This window comes from Numida meleagris, chromosome 5, assembly GCF_002078875.1.
Source record: "Numida meleagris isolate 19003 breed g44 Domestic line chromosome 5, NumMel1.0, whole genome shotgun sequence".
NCBI lineage: Eukaryota > Metazoa > Chordata > Aves > Galliformes > Numididae > Numida > Numida meleagris.
This window is the reverse complement of record NC_034413.1, coordinates 19,671,946-19,688,720: the sequence shown is the minus strand read 5'-3', so window position 1 is coordinate 19,688,720 and position 16,775 is coordinate 19,671,946. Positions and strand designations below refer to the sequence as shown.

Genomic DNA, 16,775 nt, shown 5'->3' with positions numbered 1-16,775 from the left:
AACAATAGGATATTAGAATGCTTAAAGAAATGGAATGACAATAATTCATGGTTCTGATTAGGCACCTGTTTGAAATGTAGGGATTTCTTATGGAATGTTCATAACATGGTTGAGCCGTTAAGTAAAAAGTTGATTGCAAAGAGAGTACAGTTCTATAGTCTTTTTTTTTTCAGTTGGCACTTTTCGTTAACTCCCAGACAATAGTAATTAGGAGCAAGTTTCCTGAGTTAATAAACCAGTAATTGAAGCTTCCAATTAATGATTGCCTTTTTAGTTGATTTTGTTAGTAGCCAGGTGATGTATGACTTTACAATCCATATTGGGAGGTGACATATTAATGTTTAGGGTACAGCATGAATAAAAATGTAGATCAGACTGTAAAACAAAGGACTAAATGGAAGCCTAGGTTGTTTATTTTCAGTTGTGGAGGTTTAGAAAGTGATCCAAAGAGACAAATACGGCCAGTATTACTTGCACTCATGAAAGCAATTTTAACATGAGGAAATTTAAGGGAGAAATGTGAGCTAATGGAAATTTAGGAGACTGGGTGGGAGAAGCGTGAATTTAGCAGCTAGAATTTGTATTGAAATATGTTGGTGTATTGAGCAGGGGGCTGCATCAGGAGAGGAGAGCTTTTGCTAAAAGACAAACTTTAAACACGGGAAATAGTAAAGCATTTTGGAGGAACATGTTTTATTCTTTGAAAGAAATGTCATGATGCTGGGTCTGCAGCACTCTCTCCATTCAGGAGGAACTTCTGCACAGTGCTGGAGGAGAATAATTGATTCTCAGAAAGCTGCCAAGAACAGAACTCTTAATTTACAGTGCATGGACACTGGTCTGATTCAACAGTTATTGCTAAGATGAGATTTGTTCCATCAATCTGGCCAGATACATGTTGCAGATACCAATGTACCCCAAGTGAACTGAATACTTCTTTCCTAAGGAGACAGTGAATTGCAAGCATCATTAGAGATAATTTGGAGCAGATCTTTTAGAGGCGGGAAGGGGAAGGGAATTCACAGTTATTTCAGCTTCACAGTCTTGAAAATAAGAAGTCTTAAGACATCAATCCCAGAACTACCTCAAAGAAGAGTGACTGTCTTATACTCTAATCAAATGAAGCACAAGTCATTTTATGATAATGCATGTGAATTTTGGAAATCTGAAGAAGAAAGCCAGGTTTTATCTTGACTAATTGCATAATAAGGGTTCTTTGCCTCAAACTGTAAGTCGTTCTCCTCTGGAGCTTTGGAAAGTTTGTACTGATTCCCACACTTCCCCAGCTGGAGGATATTATTCTGGGAGAGCACTGGCACAGCAAGCCCCTGTTCTGACAGATGTCAAAAGCCCAAATCTGTAGTAGAAATGACAAGAAGCTTCCAGTTAGAAACTTAAGAAAAAGCCACTTGAACAGTAATAAACCAAGTGAGGCCCTTGAACAGATTGCCTGGAGTGGTTAAGGAATTTCCAGTTTTGGATGCCTATGAGCAAGCTGGCCTAAGACCAACTATGTGAAGAATATAGCTGATCCTGACATAGTACTTGAGCATGGACCAGATGCAACTTGTTTGGCTTCAGCAGTTTATTTCTGTTAAGGATCATTTGTGCTTCCTAATTCTGCTGTCTGTGCTACCCTTTCCAGACCTTGGAAGATCTGTAGACAAGGAGATCGGGGAGAGAGAAAGAGATGGCTTTTTTTTTTTTTTTAATAGGGCTCAGGAAAATAGTGTTACTAGAAAATATGCATCCTGTCTGAAAAATGCCATGTTCATATTCTTCTATATTGACTATTTCCTACATTCCAGGAACAGATCATCGGTATAGAAATCCAAGTACAGTTGTTAATTCAATATTAGGAATTGCTCACATTTTATGTTAAGCCTAGATATATTTATGTACAAAAATATATTTTTCAGTTCTGCTTCTTTGATTTGAGATACTGAAAAGTGGTAAAATAGGAAAGACTTCTCTTGTTGTAAAGCTTTTTGTAGTTTCTTTTCGTGTTGTGGCTTTTAAGGATACTCTCAGCTGTATTGGAATGTGGCCATTTTGGGGACAACATCAGCACTGTGAATACATTAATGGGGTTTTCACTGTCAGGTGAAGAAGCTTTTGAAAGAGAACAGAGTTTGAATGTTTCATGTGTGAAGCTCCCATTAAGCTCCAGAAGCACTTGGAGAAATGGTGTCCTGAAAACTCCCGGAGCAGGACCAGCAGTGCTTTCCTGGTCTGCGCCCAGCTGGCTTTCAGACCTCCATGTGGAACATATGTAAATGACTTAACAGTATCACTCAAGGGCAAGATCAGAAATTAAGGTGAGAGATCCAACTTAGATAACTTAAAACGATGAAACAGCAGGAAGTGCCATACCTGTCCATCTAAGTCTGAGAGACAAGAAAGACCTGCTCTGAAGAAAAGGTGAGCAAAGAATGTGTCTTGAAAAATAAGAAGAAGGAGAAACAGCTCCCTTATCTCCCTCTGCGCTCCCCAAAGCAAAAGCAAAACAGCAAGAAAATCTGAAAAGACAGCAACAACCCTGCGTTCAAAGTGCTTTTGACTCTATTTAAGGTGCTTTGGAGGCTTCCTGCAAGACACTAGTGTGTTTCAAAGTACTTTAAACTACATTGAGCGATGACACGATAAAATTTGATCTTTGTTAAGGCTGAGATGCTCAATTATTTGTTGTTTTTAAGACATTTTAATCTTCATAATTTAAAGAAGACTATACCATTGTGTTCTTTGCCATTCCAAATGTTGAAGGACATTTTTCTGTGTAATATCAGGGTCTTTTGCTTGATTTTACATATAAAATTCTTTATGATATTCTTTAATTTTCCTAGATTATTTCTGTTCTAAGGTTATGGTAAATGATTTCATAATTCTTGGCTGCTATGTTTACTAGAAGGTTTTTTGTTTTTGTTCTTTTAATCATGAAGGCTGCAATTATTTTGTGATGCCAAAAAAAAATTAAAATGGAGGGTATTCTGGAAAACTCAAAGAGCTGCTTATAATCATCAGGATCACATTTTTGTTCCTGAATCTTTTTATATTAACTATTATGGACATTACAGGTAAAAGTGAAGTATGCTATTTCCTGAAATGTGGCTGCCTGGTGGCTTCTGCTTTTAACTTGTGAGGAGCCTATGCTGATTCTCCTCCTGCCAAAAATGCAGAGTTGTTTCTGAGCTCTTAGGGACAAACCGTGACCTGTCCATCAGTTTCCTACCACTCAGTTGCCTGCCAAGACACTAGGCAAGTGCCTCAGTTTCCAGATCTATGAAGAGAGACCAGTGGTAACCAAGAATGAACATGTTTCTGAAGCACAGTCACGAATACTTCCAAGTGCTCTTAAATCCCTTAAAGGGAAGAGCTCAAATAGCGTGGAATTGTTTTTCGCTGCTTTTGTTTTTGAGGTCTGCTGAAACCAGGAAAATGTACTAATGCAACAAGAAACATGCTCTGTTGTCAGCAGGACAAATTGGAATCAGGATTGTTAAGGACGGACTTGGATTTTCTTTCAGTTTTTATATATGTATATGTAAAGTATCTGAAGAAAGCTATTGTCTAACTCGTCAGCGGTTTACGGGCTGGTTTGGCCCGGTTCCGTGACGAATGGGGCAGGGGACCCATGGACCTGCGCCCAGGGAAAGGGAAAAGGGAAAAAGGGCAGGGAGATGGGCCTGAGAACAAAACAGCGGCAACGATCTGAGGAGAAACAAACAAATTTACTAAATAAGATACTGGAATGCAAAATAACACACTATAATACAGTATAATTACAATTTAAGCTAATAAATCCAGTACAATGAAAGAGTGTCCAAAGTTAAGGTAGGCCTTACTCTAATATCGACGGTGAGACGGCTGGGGAGCAAGATGCTGATGGGACGAGAAGAGAAACAGGTCTCGTGATAGGCGAGTTTTTATCTTTCCCTCTGACCGGAAAATGGTAACAGGGTTGCAAAGTCCTCTGGGGAATGTGGTAGTTCTTCTCTTCTGAGAACCGGTACATACACTACATGATGTTATGATGTAATAATATAACCGGCTATCTTAAAACCATGACACTCGTGAGATGTGAGACTTAATTGCCTCACAGCCTTCTCTTTGTGACATCTTTCCTTGTTATTATCTGATATTCTAATAAATGTCGCATCAGAAGAGCTACCGTCTTCAGCACAGTGGGCCCTCATCCATCAATAAGCACCGGAAGCACTACCAAATAAAAATAGCAGTAAAGAGAGATGCATATTTTACATCTGTATTAGATAACCTGTCAACATTATAAATTCTATCATTTCCATAGCCAGGAATGAAGCAGACACTGAGATTTGTTTGTATGGCTGTGCAGTGGCAGGAATGTTCTGCGTTTTTTCAACTTCCTCAAAGCAGCTTAGTTTGGTAGACGTTCCAGTTTACCTGTTCGTTTCCTGATAAGAAGCAAATAAGACCAGTTAAAGGAGAGAAAGATTCAGGTTATTTACTTCCAATGAATATTGATTCCAAGTATGCTGGAGAGAAGAAGCTTTCAGTAATTAAGGGGAGAGGTAACGTAGGAATGAATGCCACTACAGGTTCTCATCACAGATTAGAAAGAAAACCAAATCAACAAAGCAGTTTGAAGCTAGCTTTCTTGTTTGCTTTTACTTGTCTAGAAGGCAGAAAAGCCACATAGTAAACAACTGAAGATATTATTTCAGTTGCAGTAAGAACAAGCTTTTTTGTGAGATCTTCAAGAAAGTTGTGTGGAAAGTTTTAGAGGCAAATAGAGTTTTGAGTTCAACACTGATGAAGATACTCGTTTGTCATGAAAAATTAGAGTAAGAATAGTTTGAAAATAAGATCTAGAATTTTTTACTTACTGAGGATCTTGCATACAATATTATTCTGTTTTTTGTAGGAGGGCACAATGAAAATTAAATAACAATTCAGAAAATGTTCTGGAGATTATACATACACAATAAAAGTTGGGGCTTATTCAGTTGGGAATATATGTTGAACTTTCATGCTTATAACTCACACTTTAGATGATAATGCTTCTTTGTTGACCTACTTGTTGTTGCAAGTCATTACCCAGATGAGCTGTGAGATAGACAGGTCTGAAAATACAGGTGTCTGGAAGCAAGTGAATCAGCTGGCCATAGATAGGAGCTGCTGTTCATGTCATGCATTTTCCTCTCCTTGTGCTGACCCAGTCATCATCTGATTCTTACCTACTTGAGCTTATTTAAAGTAAATGAATTCCTGAAAGATTGCAGACAACATATTGTGAGCTAAAAAGTTAGGAAAGCCTTGACTGAGAGAGGAAAGAAAAAGGCATGTGTAAGAAGAATGCTACTGCTGTGAAGTTAAGAAGTCAAGTCAGAAAAATAGGAATAAAAAGTGAAGAAGTTTTGGGTGTCCATTGTATTTGTTTCAGGAATCAAATTTGGAGGAAGGTCTAAGGATGATTAACATGCAGGGAAGCTAGCCCTGGGCTCCCAACCCTCCCTTCTTTGCCTCTGTGTTCTTTGAAAGGAAAGAAAGGAAAGCACCAGGAAGATAGATAACAGGTTCAAAGGAAAAACCCCTAGGATTTTTTATTGTAGTCCCTTTACAGTAGAAATATCTTTATCACTTGATCAACGTGAATTAAAAGCTTCTTGTTTGTTTTCAGACAACTTAGTGGTTGTGTGTTTGAAAATACAGTGATTAAACTTTTTGTTTGTTTTCTTACTAGGGTATCTTCAACCAGTTTCAGTGTAGCAGTGAGAAGGTGCTGCCTTCAGATGCCCTACGCACAGCTCTTGCAAAGACTTTTCAGGATGAGCAGCGGTTCCAGCTGGGCATCATGGATGATGCTGCTGAATGTTTTGTGAGTATGAAAGATGATCTGAAGGCATAGGTACAAACTCCCCCACTACACAGTCAGCCCCCCACCCCAATTCCAACAGACCTTCATGAAGCTTGAAGTGTCCAGAGGAGGAACCAGCGTTTGCTTTAAGAGTTATCACTAATGATTTTGAAATGGAAACATCAATATTACATACTTAAATTTCAACTTCACATTTGTACTGCTTGTAGTCTCAAGTATATGTTCAGTAGGAATTGTTTTTATTATAAAAAATTCTCTCCATGCTTTTCAAAATTCTGATATGGTGTATGATGCTAAAACCTCACAAACGTAATGTTCTCAATCAAAGAATGGAATCCAGTTTTCTCATCTGCAAACACTCAGAGTTGGTCATTAGTGCACAGGCTTTGTCAGCACCAGCAAAATTATCAGTTGGAACTGCTTGCTTCTCTACTTCTATAGCCTTTGTGTAGATAGAGATATTGGTGAAGATCTACCATTTCCTGCCTTGGCCCTCCTCTTCCCAAACTTCTGTTAGCAGGTATACCTCAGAAAATTTTATATTGCAGACCTGCTCTGAATTGTTAAGGTTTTTGAAGAAAAATTGCACCAAATAAGTAAGGTTTGATGTTCAGGTAATACTGAAGGGAGTACTGTGTACTGAAAAGATGCTCTGTATTATATTGTGGCCAGGACCCTTGACTTCTCTTGTTCTTGCTCCACTGTTCTGCACTTCTGACTATTACTGCTCGCTGAAGATGCTTCCTCCAGCCAGAACTGTGTGCTAACAATTCTGCAAACAATGTTGTACATGTTCACTGAGATTTGTTATCTTTTATTATCTTCACTTTGGTGATATTCTCTTATGTTCACATTTTCCTCTTTTCCTTCTTTATTTTCATCTATTTCTTTAAGTAGGAGGTATTTTTTGTCTTGCAGTCCTATTGATTCCTTTCCTTCTTGGAAATGATGGTGTCTGTGGGGAGCCTCAAGTGTGTATACATACTAACTGGCCATTAACAAAGATATTAGTACTTAATCCAAGTACAAACATGTTGGATTTACTATTGCAGTGTAAAACTCCTCTCAGGCAAAACACAATTATGGGTGGAGTCCTTTCCATATGTTAAATCTTTTGTTTCCTGTACCTGCCTAATTTGACAATTGCAATATGGGAAATTATTGTAAAGTGGAAAGTTCATAGAACTATTGTAGTTCCTCTCTTAGACTAAATGGATTGCTAATGGGATTATGATAACCCAAGGTTCCCTGTGTTTACGGAATACCATGACACAGACAGTAATGGTATAGAAAAACAGTATGGTTTAATAGGCCTGCTCAAAATGGAAATAGATCATAACAATAAAGCCTCAAAGTGAAATAAAAGAGATGAGACTATGTAGGAGTCAACACAGCTTTGTCAAATCTTTGCGTGCAGCAGACGAACAGAGGTCTGTACATAGTACAACATGGGAAGTTCTGATTTAGTTTGTTTCTTGAGAAATGTAATGTAAATAGCCCACCTAATATTACAGGAGGAGTTACCACAGTCATGTTTATTAGGTTAATCATACTGGCACAAAGATGGTTAAAAATGGTCTATTTTGAGGTTAAGCTTTAAGGTAGAGATAATTTCAAAGCTTACCACTTAACCTTTTCTACCCTAAAGGCAGATATTTAATTTAAATGTCAAAAGAAGACCTTAGATTCTAAGGTTAAGGGAAAATTGTACTAGGACAAAGCTGTTTTGCCTAATAATTAATCTTGACCTGGTTATTGCGAACCTATATCAACCATCCATGCAACTTATGTTGGTGGTGAAAACTGCTACGGGAAGAGGAGGCGGAAGTCTGCTGTTGGTCCCAGTTAAATGTTGCTAGCAATGGGAGGAGATGAAAATAAATCCTTAGAGCTTTAAAACAGATGGCATTGTCTAGAAAATTTTCAGTGCTTTAGTTTCATGTGGAACTTAGTCTACTTCATCATTTATTAGCTTTCATCCTCTTTCATAGAATGTAGATTATTTATCATATTTTGAAATTCTTGTGTAGTCTAGAAATTGGTTTAGGGTTACTTCGTGCTGATGAGAAGAACTTAGTAGCAACCAATGTAAAATTGTGGAGCTGTTCTATCTGCTGTATTTGGTCAAATCCATTGACTTTTGACTGTTGGGCAGAGTAGTCAATGGCAGAATCTTCAACTGCACCAGTAAATAAATGGTTGTTTGGTATAGCATTTAAAAATCAGATGTGGCAGCCATTTTCTTTTACATTTGAAGCTGCTTGATACTTTTTCACTCTTTCTTGTCTCTTGGACTAGGAAAACTTGTTAATGCGAATTCACTTCCACATTGCGGATGAGACAAAGGAAGATATTTGCACTGCACCACATTGTGTTTCACATCAGAAGTTTGCAATGACCTTGTTTGAACAGGTGAGATGATGGTGCATGTTTTATACGAATCACCACTTCTCAATTTCATGTTTCAATCTGAAGACATGTGTAGCCATGGACCACACACACAAAAAAATCTTGTCTGTACATTACTTTTTCTTTCTCTTTAGTGTGTTTGTACCAGCTGTGGTGCCACCTCTGACCCATTACCTTTCATCCAAATGGTACATTATATCTCCACAACGTCGCTTTGGTGAGTTGAATTTTTTTTTCTTTTTTTTACAGGCAATAGGATTTCTCTTATTTATGCTAACACTGCTGTTTGATCTTTACATTCGTAATACTAAATGTCCAGAATGTGATTTGTTCAGAGTTGGTGGAGCCTTTATGACCACTACAAAGAGCATGAGGGTTTAGTGGAACAGAAGGTAACTTAGGCACAGTTCAGTGTGTCTTGGCATATTTAGTCCGTATTCCCTTTCAAACCAGAGCTAACTTAAAGCTAGATTAGGCTGCTCCGGATTTTGTGCAACTGAGTTTTGGAAAGGTTCGAGGACAGAAATTGCATTATCTCTCCAGGCTGCCTGTTCCAGAGCTTTACCTCTCGGTGTGTTTTTTCCCCATATATCCAGCTCTTTCTTGTCTCACTGCAGGACTCATTCCAGTTGTACATACATCTGTTGTACTGGGAAGGGGGTGGGGGTTTGTAAAAGTGGTCACAATGCTCTAGATGTGTCCTTGTGGTTACTGAATAAAGGAAAATGATTACTTTGCTCAACCTGCATGCTAAAGCCCAGTAATTTAGTTGTATTCATCACTGTGAGTGCGCACTGCTGACTTATGTTTGACTTTTCTACCAGCTTTCTACAAAGTTGCTCCTTAACCATTCAGTCCCCAGTCAACAATGCTGCACTGATTCTGCTCTGTACCAGTTGCAAGATTTTGTATTTTCTTATATTCAATTTTATTGGTTTTTAAGGCTTCCGTCAGCCCGTTCCTCCAACCTGTCAGGAGCCTTCTGGGTAGCAGCATTCCCTTGCAGTTTTACTGCTCCATCCAGTTTGGTGTCATCTGTAAACTTGATAAGGGTGGGGCTGTGATTCATTATGCAAGCTGACATTTATGAAAATGTTAAATAGTGTCAACCTCAGAGGAGCACCACTGGTAACTGACTGCTGGCTCTGCTTTGATTCTCTGAGCCTGAAGTTCCAGCTAGGTTTTGATCCACCTTGTATTCATGGAACAGCTTGAGTTGGAAGGGACCTTAAAGATCGCCCAGTTCCATCCCCCTGCCCTTGCAGGGTTGCCAATCACTAAATCTGGCGCTAGTTCAGTTCACCCAGGGTCCCATGCAACCTGGCCTTGAACACCTCCAGGGAGTCTGCTCCAGGGAGCTGCATCTGCAGCTTATCTGGGTAACCTGGTCCAGTGCCTCACCACCCTCTGAGTGAAAAATGTACCCCTAACATCTAATCTAAATCTCCCCTCTTTTAGTTAAAAACTGTCCCCCCTTGTCCTATCGCTATTAGACCTTGTAAAAAGTAGGTCTCCCTCCTGCTTATAAGCTCCTCTCAAGTACTGGAAGGCTGCAGTGAGGTCTCCCTTAAGCCTTCTTTTCTTGAGACTGAACAAGCCCAGCTTCCTTAACCTTTCTTCACAGGAGAGGTGCTCCAGCCTTCTGATCATCTTTCTGGCCCTCCTCTGGACCTGCTCCAACAACTCCGCATCTTTCTTGTGCTGGGGGCCCCAGACCTGGACAAAATAGTTCAGATGAGGCCTCACCAGGGCAGAACGGAGGGAGACAGTCATTTCCCTTGCCCTGCTGACCACACCTCCTTTGATGCAGCCCAGGATGCAGTTGGCTTTCTGAGATTGTACCTTTGCAGTCTACACCTCACAGTTTGGCCATGAGAACAAAGTAGAAGACTCAGAAATCTTGCTAGAGACCAAATGATACTCACTATTCTCCTCTTATCAATAGAGCTTATCTTTTTATGATAGGAATTAGTCAACTTAGTCATGCATAGTTTGTCAATGGTAAATCTCCTGACAGTTCTGATTCACCTTCTTATCATTTTTACAACAAGGTGATTCCCAAAGGGGTTTGGTCCATTGTCTCCCCAGGTAGTAGAGCAAGATTGACCAGTCTTAGTTCCTTGATTACTCTATCTTGTTAATGCTGAAGATGTGTATAACACTTGGTCTTTCTAGTTGTTGGTTGCCATGACCTTTCATTCAAGGAGCTGCTGCTCTAGCTCTCTTACAGTTCTGGTGAATTAATTGTAGAGGAGGGAAGCTGATTTTTCTCATCGTTGCTGCTCATTTAAAATCTGTCATAACATAGTAGAGGCAAGAATGTTGTTTGTTTCTGTTTTGAAATTTTGATTGGGATGAAAAACTCTGTCCTGCATGAGAGGCAGAGCCCCAAAAGGTTGCCTTGAAAACTATTGTTCTCCTGCAGATCTCTGTGGAAAGATACCACTACCAGTGTATTAGGAGTAATGTAAAGCTAGGCTTCATTCCTCTTTGTGGTTTCTACCTGCCATTTATTAGAAGAGCAGCAAAATAATCACTAATCATGTAAACTGTATTCAGTACTTTATATAAAAAAATCTCAATAAATGTTGAATTGCACATTATTTAAAAAAATGCCCAGAAAAAGTAGTATGTTTATTTACCTCTTAAGACCTGATACGTTTGAGTATGCTTTGACCATTAGTATTCTTGTGTACTTGTTGTAACTTCTCTTTTAACTTGGGCAGTGAAATCAATTAAATACTGTGCTATTTTTCACCCGTAGTTTCTTCAGTGAGGATATGGTACTTCACTAATGTCGTTGCTGAAGGGGAGCATTTTTAATCATAGCATTTTTCTGTACTACAACCTTAAATATAAAAAACATTGTGTAATTTAAGGTTCTTAACTTTTCAGGGAAACGTTTTTCATGTGTTTTGTGTTTTTATATTTTTGTTAAAATTTGTTTCCTATCCTTTATACTAAAGCAATCAAGCTATTTGTATGCTGGAGAGACGTGAGAAACCCACTCCAGATATGTTTGGAGAGCTACTGCAGAATGCCAGCACTATGGGTGACCTGAGGAACTGTCCGGTTAGTATGCTTAGTTTTCTTGCTAGCAAGACAGAGAGGACAGAAGAGTTAACAGATTACACTGATATATATTTTTTTAATTCATGAACATTTTTCAAGATTTAGTTCACTGGAATGATAAGAGAAAGGATAGATGAGATTTTTCTTTGGGTTTGAATTCAGTACTCCTCAGTTATTTAATGAAGAAAAGTAAAGAAATGCTGATGCTGAGTGCTTCCTTGACTAAAGAGATGAGTGTTGAGAACAGGCATGGATTGGATGGAAAATAAGGAATGAGTATTTTTAGAAAATTAGAATCCACAGAAAAGTTGATGGAGGGTAATAAATTGGAAATGTTTACGTTGCCCACAGGGAATGGGTGCACAATTCATTCCTATTCAAGACTATATTGCTGGCAGAGTACCTATCATATGTTTGATGTTCATCCTCACTGAAGATTGGTGAAGCCTCCAATGCTGACATATGGAACAGCAATTATTCTTCTTTTATCCTGTGAAGAAATTTCTCAGACCTTATCTAAAGAAATAGAAGTGAAAGAGAATGTGGAGACTTTATTTTTTTATGGGAGATCTGCGTGTTGGCAGTGGTTTTGATTAGCTAGGCTTTTTAGGAGGAGTGTTCCAAAAATTCATCCAGTTTCTCTGGTGATGATTTTTTTTTTCCTATGAAAGCAGTGTGTACCATCTGTAATAAGAGCATGAGAAAAGATGTACTTATTTCTTAAAGAATCTTCCCAGTGGTACCATGCTGTGGCAGAGATAGTAGAACTTCTGCACCAGTTACTGTAATTGCGTGTAGAAGGTCAGTTATTTTGCCTGGATAATCTTCCATTCAACTTCCCTCACAATGTTTTGGTTAAAATAAATTTTACTATTGATACTATATGTGCATCACATAGGCAAAATATTGATCGTAGGAGAAGAGAAAAGAACAGCCACTTCTTACTGTCAGAGGTTATTCTAGCGGTGAGGGCTTGTAGGCTACCTGGTATATCTGCAAGAGATATGTCAAAGGCAGGAACCATCACCGAAAATCTGAGGGAGTATTGTTTCAAATTTCCCAATGAGGTATGCTATTCGGTGTATGAGAAATGCTGACTAAAAAGTGAATGATGGTTTGCATTTAACTGGCATATAACCTTTTAAAAACGATTACTGTATATGCTAAATTGATAATTATAGGCTGCTGTTTCTAAAAATGTTCCATTCTGCTATGTAATAAAGATCTGGCAAAATCTGACTGAATTAAATGCATACATCAATTAGCTTAAGAAAAATATAAATGCTTTCATGTAAAAATAACATTTTTTTTCTTCAAATCATAAGGCTTTGATTTGGTTCTAAAATAAGTTTGGTATCTTTTTCTGCCTTTTAATCTGGATATACTCAGATCCACGGCCTTAAATAAGTATGTAAGAAGAGCCATCATCAAACTTCTTTACATATTGATTACTACTTAGGGCAGGGAACAGCTGCATAATTGTTGCTTTGTGTAATGCTACTGTTCAGTGCCTCATGAGCCTGAAATTTAGCAGTACAGGCTCCAGCAGGAATGGCTTGTGTGTCCATTCCCTGGGGCTGCTGTAAGCATTTCCATTCTATGACTGCCTCCTGCCCCACCAGCCCTCTGTAGCTTTTAACTTTGAAGCATTCACTTTTAGTCTCCATCCAAATATTAAATTCTTTTTTTTATGGAGGGATATTACTGAATATGTGGTTTTACTTATCTGAGTAAAGGAAATGAAGATATTCATATTTTAAACAACAGCATAAGTCTAAGATATTTAATAACTAAAACATGATTATTTAGTAGAAAGACTAAGACTATTCTTGTTCAAGATGAACTGGTTTGTAACTGTGAAATAATCAGCTGGGTAAAATTGCTTGCCAGTTCTTGCTGACCCTTTGTTCATTTTGGAACCATTCTTACTGATGTTTAGCTAAGGCTGGACTAATAGAAGCTTCACTTGCATGACTTATTAGGAGTTCATATTATTCCTGTCTTGCAAAAAGTGCTCATGTTAGCTAGGAGAAGCAAAGATGATGACTATTTGAGAATAAGATAGTTTTTGTTTTGCTGAGGTAATCCATAGAATTGCTTGTACTTTGAATGTCAGTTGCAAAATGTGTATGTAGTAATCTTTTATATAAAGCATGATATCTATGTGTAAGCATCATAATCTTCTATATTTCTCTCTGGAATCAAGAAAAAAAGCCCACAACCGCACATGCACTTGGTTAACTTTCTAAACTGTTGTCAGGAAGGAGCTCTTTACGATTTCTTCCAGAGTTGTAGTGTCAGAAATGATAATATTCCATTTTGAAACGGTTCCCCATAGAAATAAGAAACAATTCTCATTATTAAGATGTTTTTTTTTCTGGGATTTTTTTTTTTTTTTGTGAGGAGCACATGTGACCTGCCCCAGGGGAAAGTGATTGCTCTAATGAGACTTCTTCAAAGTTGGCCCAAAAATAAAAAGATAATGCTCTGCTTGCTAGAATTACAGTGATAATCTTTTAATTCAGATGATGATTTTTTCATAACAATTTAAAGATGCCTACAGTTCCAACAGATAAATGGATCTGAAGAACCACTGAGAAATGTGTTAACTTCAAAAGCAAGCTTATCTCTGACAAGTGCTCTGGCTAACGAGTAGGGGAAATGGCTGGTTGATAAGTAGTGATAGCTATATTAAAAATAAAGAAAAGGAAAACAAAACAGGAAATAAGCAATGAAGATCTGCAATGGAAACTGTACTTTTGAAATTTGCACTTGTTAATGCCTAATGCTAACATTACAATGAACAGATTTATTTTCAGTGTTTTATTTAAATTTTCAGAGTAACTGTGGAGAAAAGATACGTATTCGTCGTGTGCTGATGAACTCTCCACAGATCATCACCATTGGCCTGGTCTGGGACTCAGACCACTCTGATCTGGCTGAGGATGTTATTCACAGCCTTGGCACTTGCCTTAAACTGGGAGATGTGAGTATTTTGTACGAGGTCTGCTCTGAAAGTAATGCCTCATATTTTGAATGTTGGCCCATGATGTCAGAGACGGATGTGAGTGGTGTGACAGTAGAGGATGAACCTTCCTGCCAGTATTCTGCTACATTTCATTGCTGTGTGACAGCAGAGGGGCAGTCTGACAAAATGGCGTCTGATATGGAAATGCATATGGAGCAAAGGTGTGTCACTTAATTCCTCCGTGCAGCAAAAATGGCACCCACTGCCATTTATCAATGCTTGCTAAATGTTTATGGCAACCAAACAGTGGATGTGAGCACAGTGAGGCAGTGGTAACAGTGATAGTGGGTCACCTCCTCTGGTGCATATTTTTGGGAGCGAAGAATGCTGTTCATCACTGGAGAAAATGCATAGCTAATAGTGGTGACCATGTTGAAAAATAGTGTTTCGAAGCTGAGAATTTGTTCCATCAGAGTGTTATCGTCGTCTTTGCATTTGTTATAGTTTTCATGGAAATAGGTGGGAAACATTACTTTCAGAGGGACCTATGCATTTTAACTACCTCCAAATGCACAACTTTTCTCATAATAGTTCAGTAATGAACTGAATAAAATAAAAAGTTGCCACCTTTACCTTTTTAGCTTCTATAAATAGAGGGCAGATCCAAAGATCTGATCTGTTTCCAAATGCTTCTCAGAAACTATGGAAGTACCAGTGTAGTTGCATATTCTCAGCTGTATTAAATTATTGTGTATGGTTCTTGAAAATAAGAAAAGAAATACTCCAGAAAACAGTTTGTCTGAATAAAAACATCTATAGAATATAGGGATAGTATAAGGGAATTTTAGGTTGTGATTTGTGCTGACTTTTATTAAAATACACTTGTACATTTTTCACTTTGAGGAGTAGAAGTTTATTTCTATTACTTATGAAGATAAAATATGGTTTATGGTTATTTAACTCTTTATCCTTTTAATTTAAGCAAGTAGTTGCAGTGCTTAGGAGTTACTTAAAACTGAGTAGTCTCAGAGATTATGACTGACATTGTTTGATTGACTGATAGGTTGAATTAGTAGTGCACAGCATCCATAGGGTTCCTCTGTTAGAGAATTTACTTAATCTAAATTAGACAATGTTTTAGTGCTAAATTGTTCATATACTGAATTGTGGCTTTGTCCTACTATAGCACTGAGATACTACATTAAAATACTTAAAAATCAGAGCAAGTTAATGGAAATGTGGCTTTGGAAGTGCAGTACTTGCATAGTAAAGCACTAAATGCACTAAAAATGACTGCAGTATATTTTTAAATAGAACATGGTCAATGAAAATCAGAGAACAGATTTCTGTGTGGGACAAATTCTTTTGACCTGCTGATATTTTCATTTCATCTTTTACATGATATTATCTTAAACTGAAGTCTGAGTCAAAAATAAATGCCAGCTGTTTAGTGTCAGAGCTGCATTGTTTCTACAAAGTAAAGAGGAAATAACATATTTAAATAGTATTTCATAGAATTGGCAGACACAACACAGAATATATGGGGAATTTCTTTCAGTGCATCATTTTACTTCTATAGATTTTTAGAGTTTCCAAGACTGACTCAATTCTTGAGCACCTGCTCGGTTGATAGTCTTTTCTTGGTCTATGTCTCTATTTTTGCTTGAATGTTGGTAAATTACTTCAGTCTTTGTTGTCTTATTTTCCCTGTCTCTTGAAGGAAAAACAACTGATGCCTCTATATAGTACCTTATGGTCTCCAAACAGAAGGCAATATGTAAAATGCTGTGTTATTTTATTGATTTTTGACTTTCACTTTTCTTATCTTCCTTCTTGAAGCTCTTCTTCAGAGTAACTGATGACAGAGCAAAACACTCAGAGCTGTATTTGGTGGGAATGATTTGTTACTATGGAAAACATTATTCTACTTTCTTCTTCCAAACTAAAATTCGTAAATGGATGTACTTTGATGATGCTCATGTCAAAGAGGTAAGAAAATAATGTTTAGAAAAACAGTCTCTTTGAAATTTGCCAACTACTTGTGTACAAATCCTTACTGTTCTTTAAAGACTTTGAGAAGTTTAATCTATTTTCCCACTCAAGACACCCATAGCTTTGCACCTTTTCATGAGTTAAGTAAAACGTTCTTGGAAAAGCATACCAGAAATCTCAGAAGCACCCTATTCTTGTTTTGTTATGTTGGCTGCTAATCTTGCTTTCATGTTGTTTGAAACCCTATTGTTTGTACAGAAGGCTAACATGCGTCTCTTTCCCTTGCTGAGGAGCAGTGTTGCTATTTAGTGTGGGCTCTTGGGGTTGTTTATTGAACTATCTAGATGCCAGTTTTCCCTGATAGTTGCTGCCAACAACAAATTTTCCACTTGTTTGTTCCTTCCTTTTCCCTTTTCCCTTTTCCCTTTTCCCTTTTCCCTTTTCCCTTTTCCCTTTTCCCTTTTCCCTTTTCCCTTTTCC

At 37.9% G+C, this 16,775-nt stretch overlaps 1 protein-coding gene across 11 annotated transcripts in view; it reads left to right on the top strand.

The window, feature by feature from the left end:
• USP54 (ubiquitin specific peptidase 54) overlaps nt 1-16,775 on the top strand; it is a 100,003-nt gene that overhangs the window by 55,562 nt on the left and 27,666 nt on the right. For all 11 annotated transcript variants that reach the window (XR_002440023.1, XM_021400775.1, XM_021400776.1 and 8 more), the window contains 6 exons: nt 5,720-5,854; nt 8,153-8,266; nt 8,398-8,480; nt 11,230-11,335; nt 14,175-14,321; nt 16,143-16,292. Coding sequence is in view for 10 of the 11 variants with exons in the window: in XM_021400775.1 (XP_021256450.1) it covers nt 5,720-5,854; nt 8,153-8,266; nt 8,398-8,480; nt 11,230-11,335; nt 14,175-14,321; nt 16,143-16,292 (735 nt within the window). In the remaining variant the exon portion in view is untranslated. The remainder of the gene's footprint in view (nt 1-5,719; nt 5,855-8,152; nt 8,267-8,397; nt 8,481-11,229; nt 11,336-14,174; nt 14,322-16,142; nt 16,293-16,775) is intronic.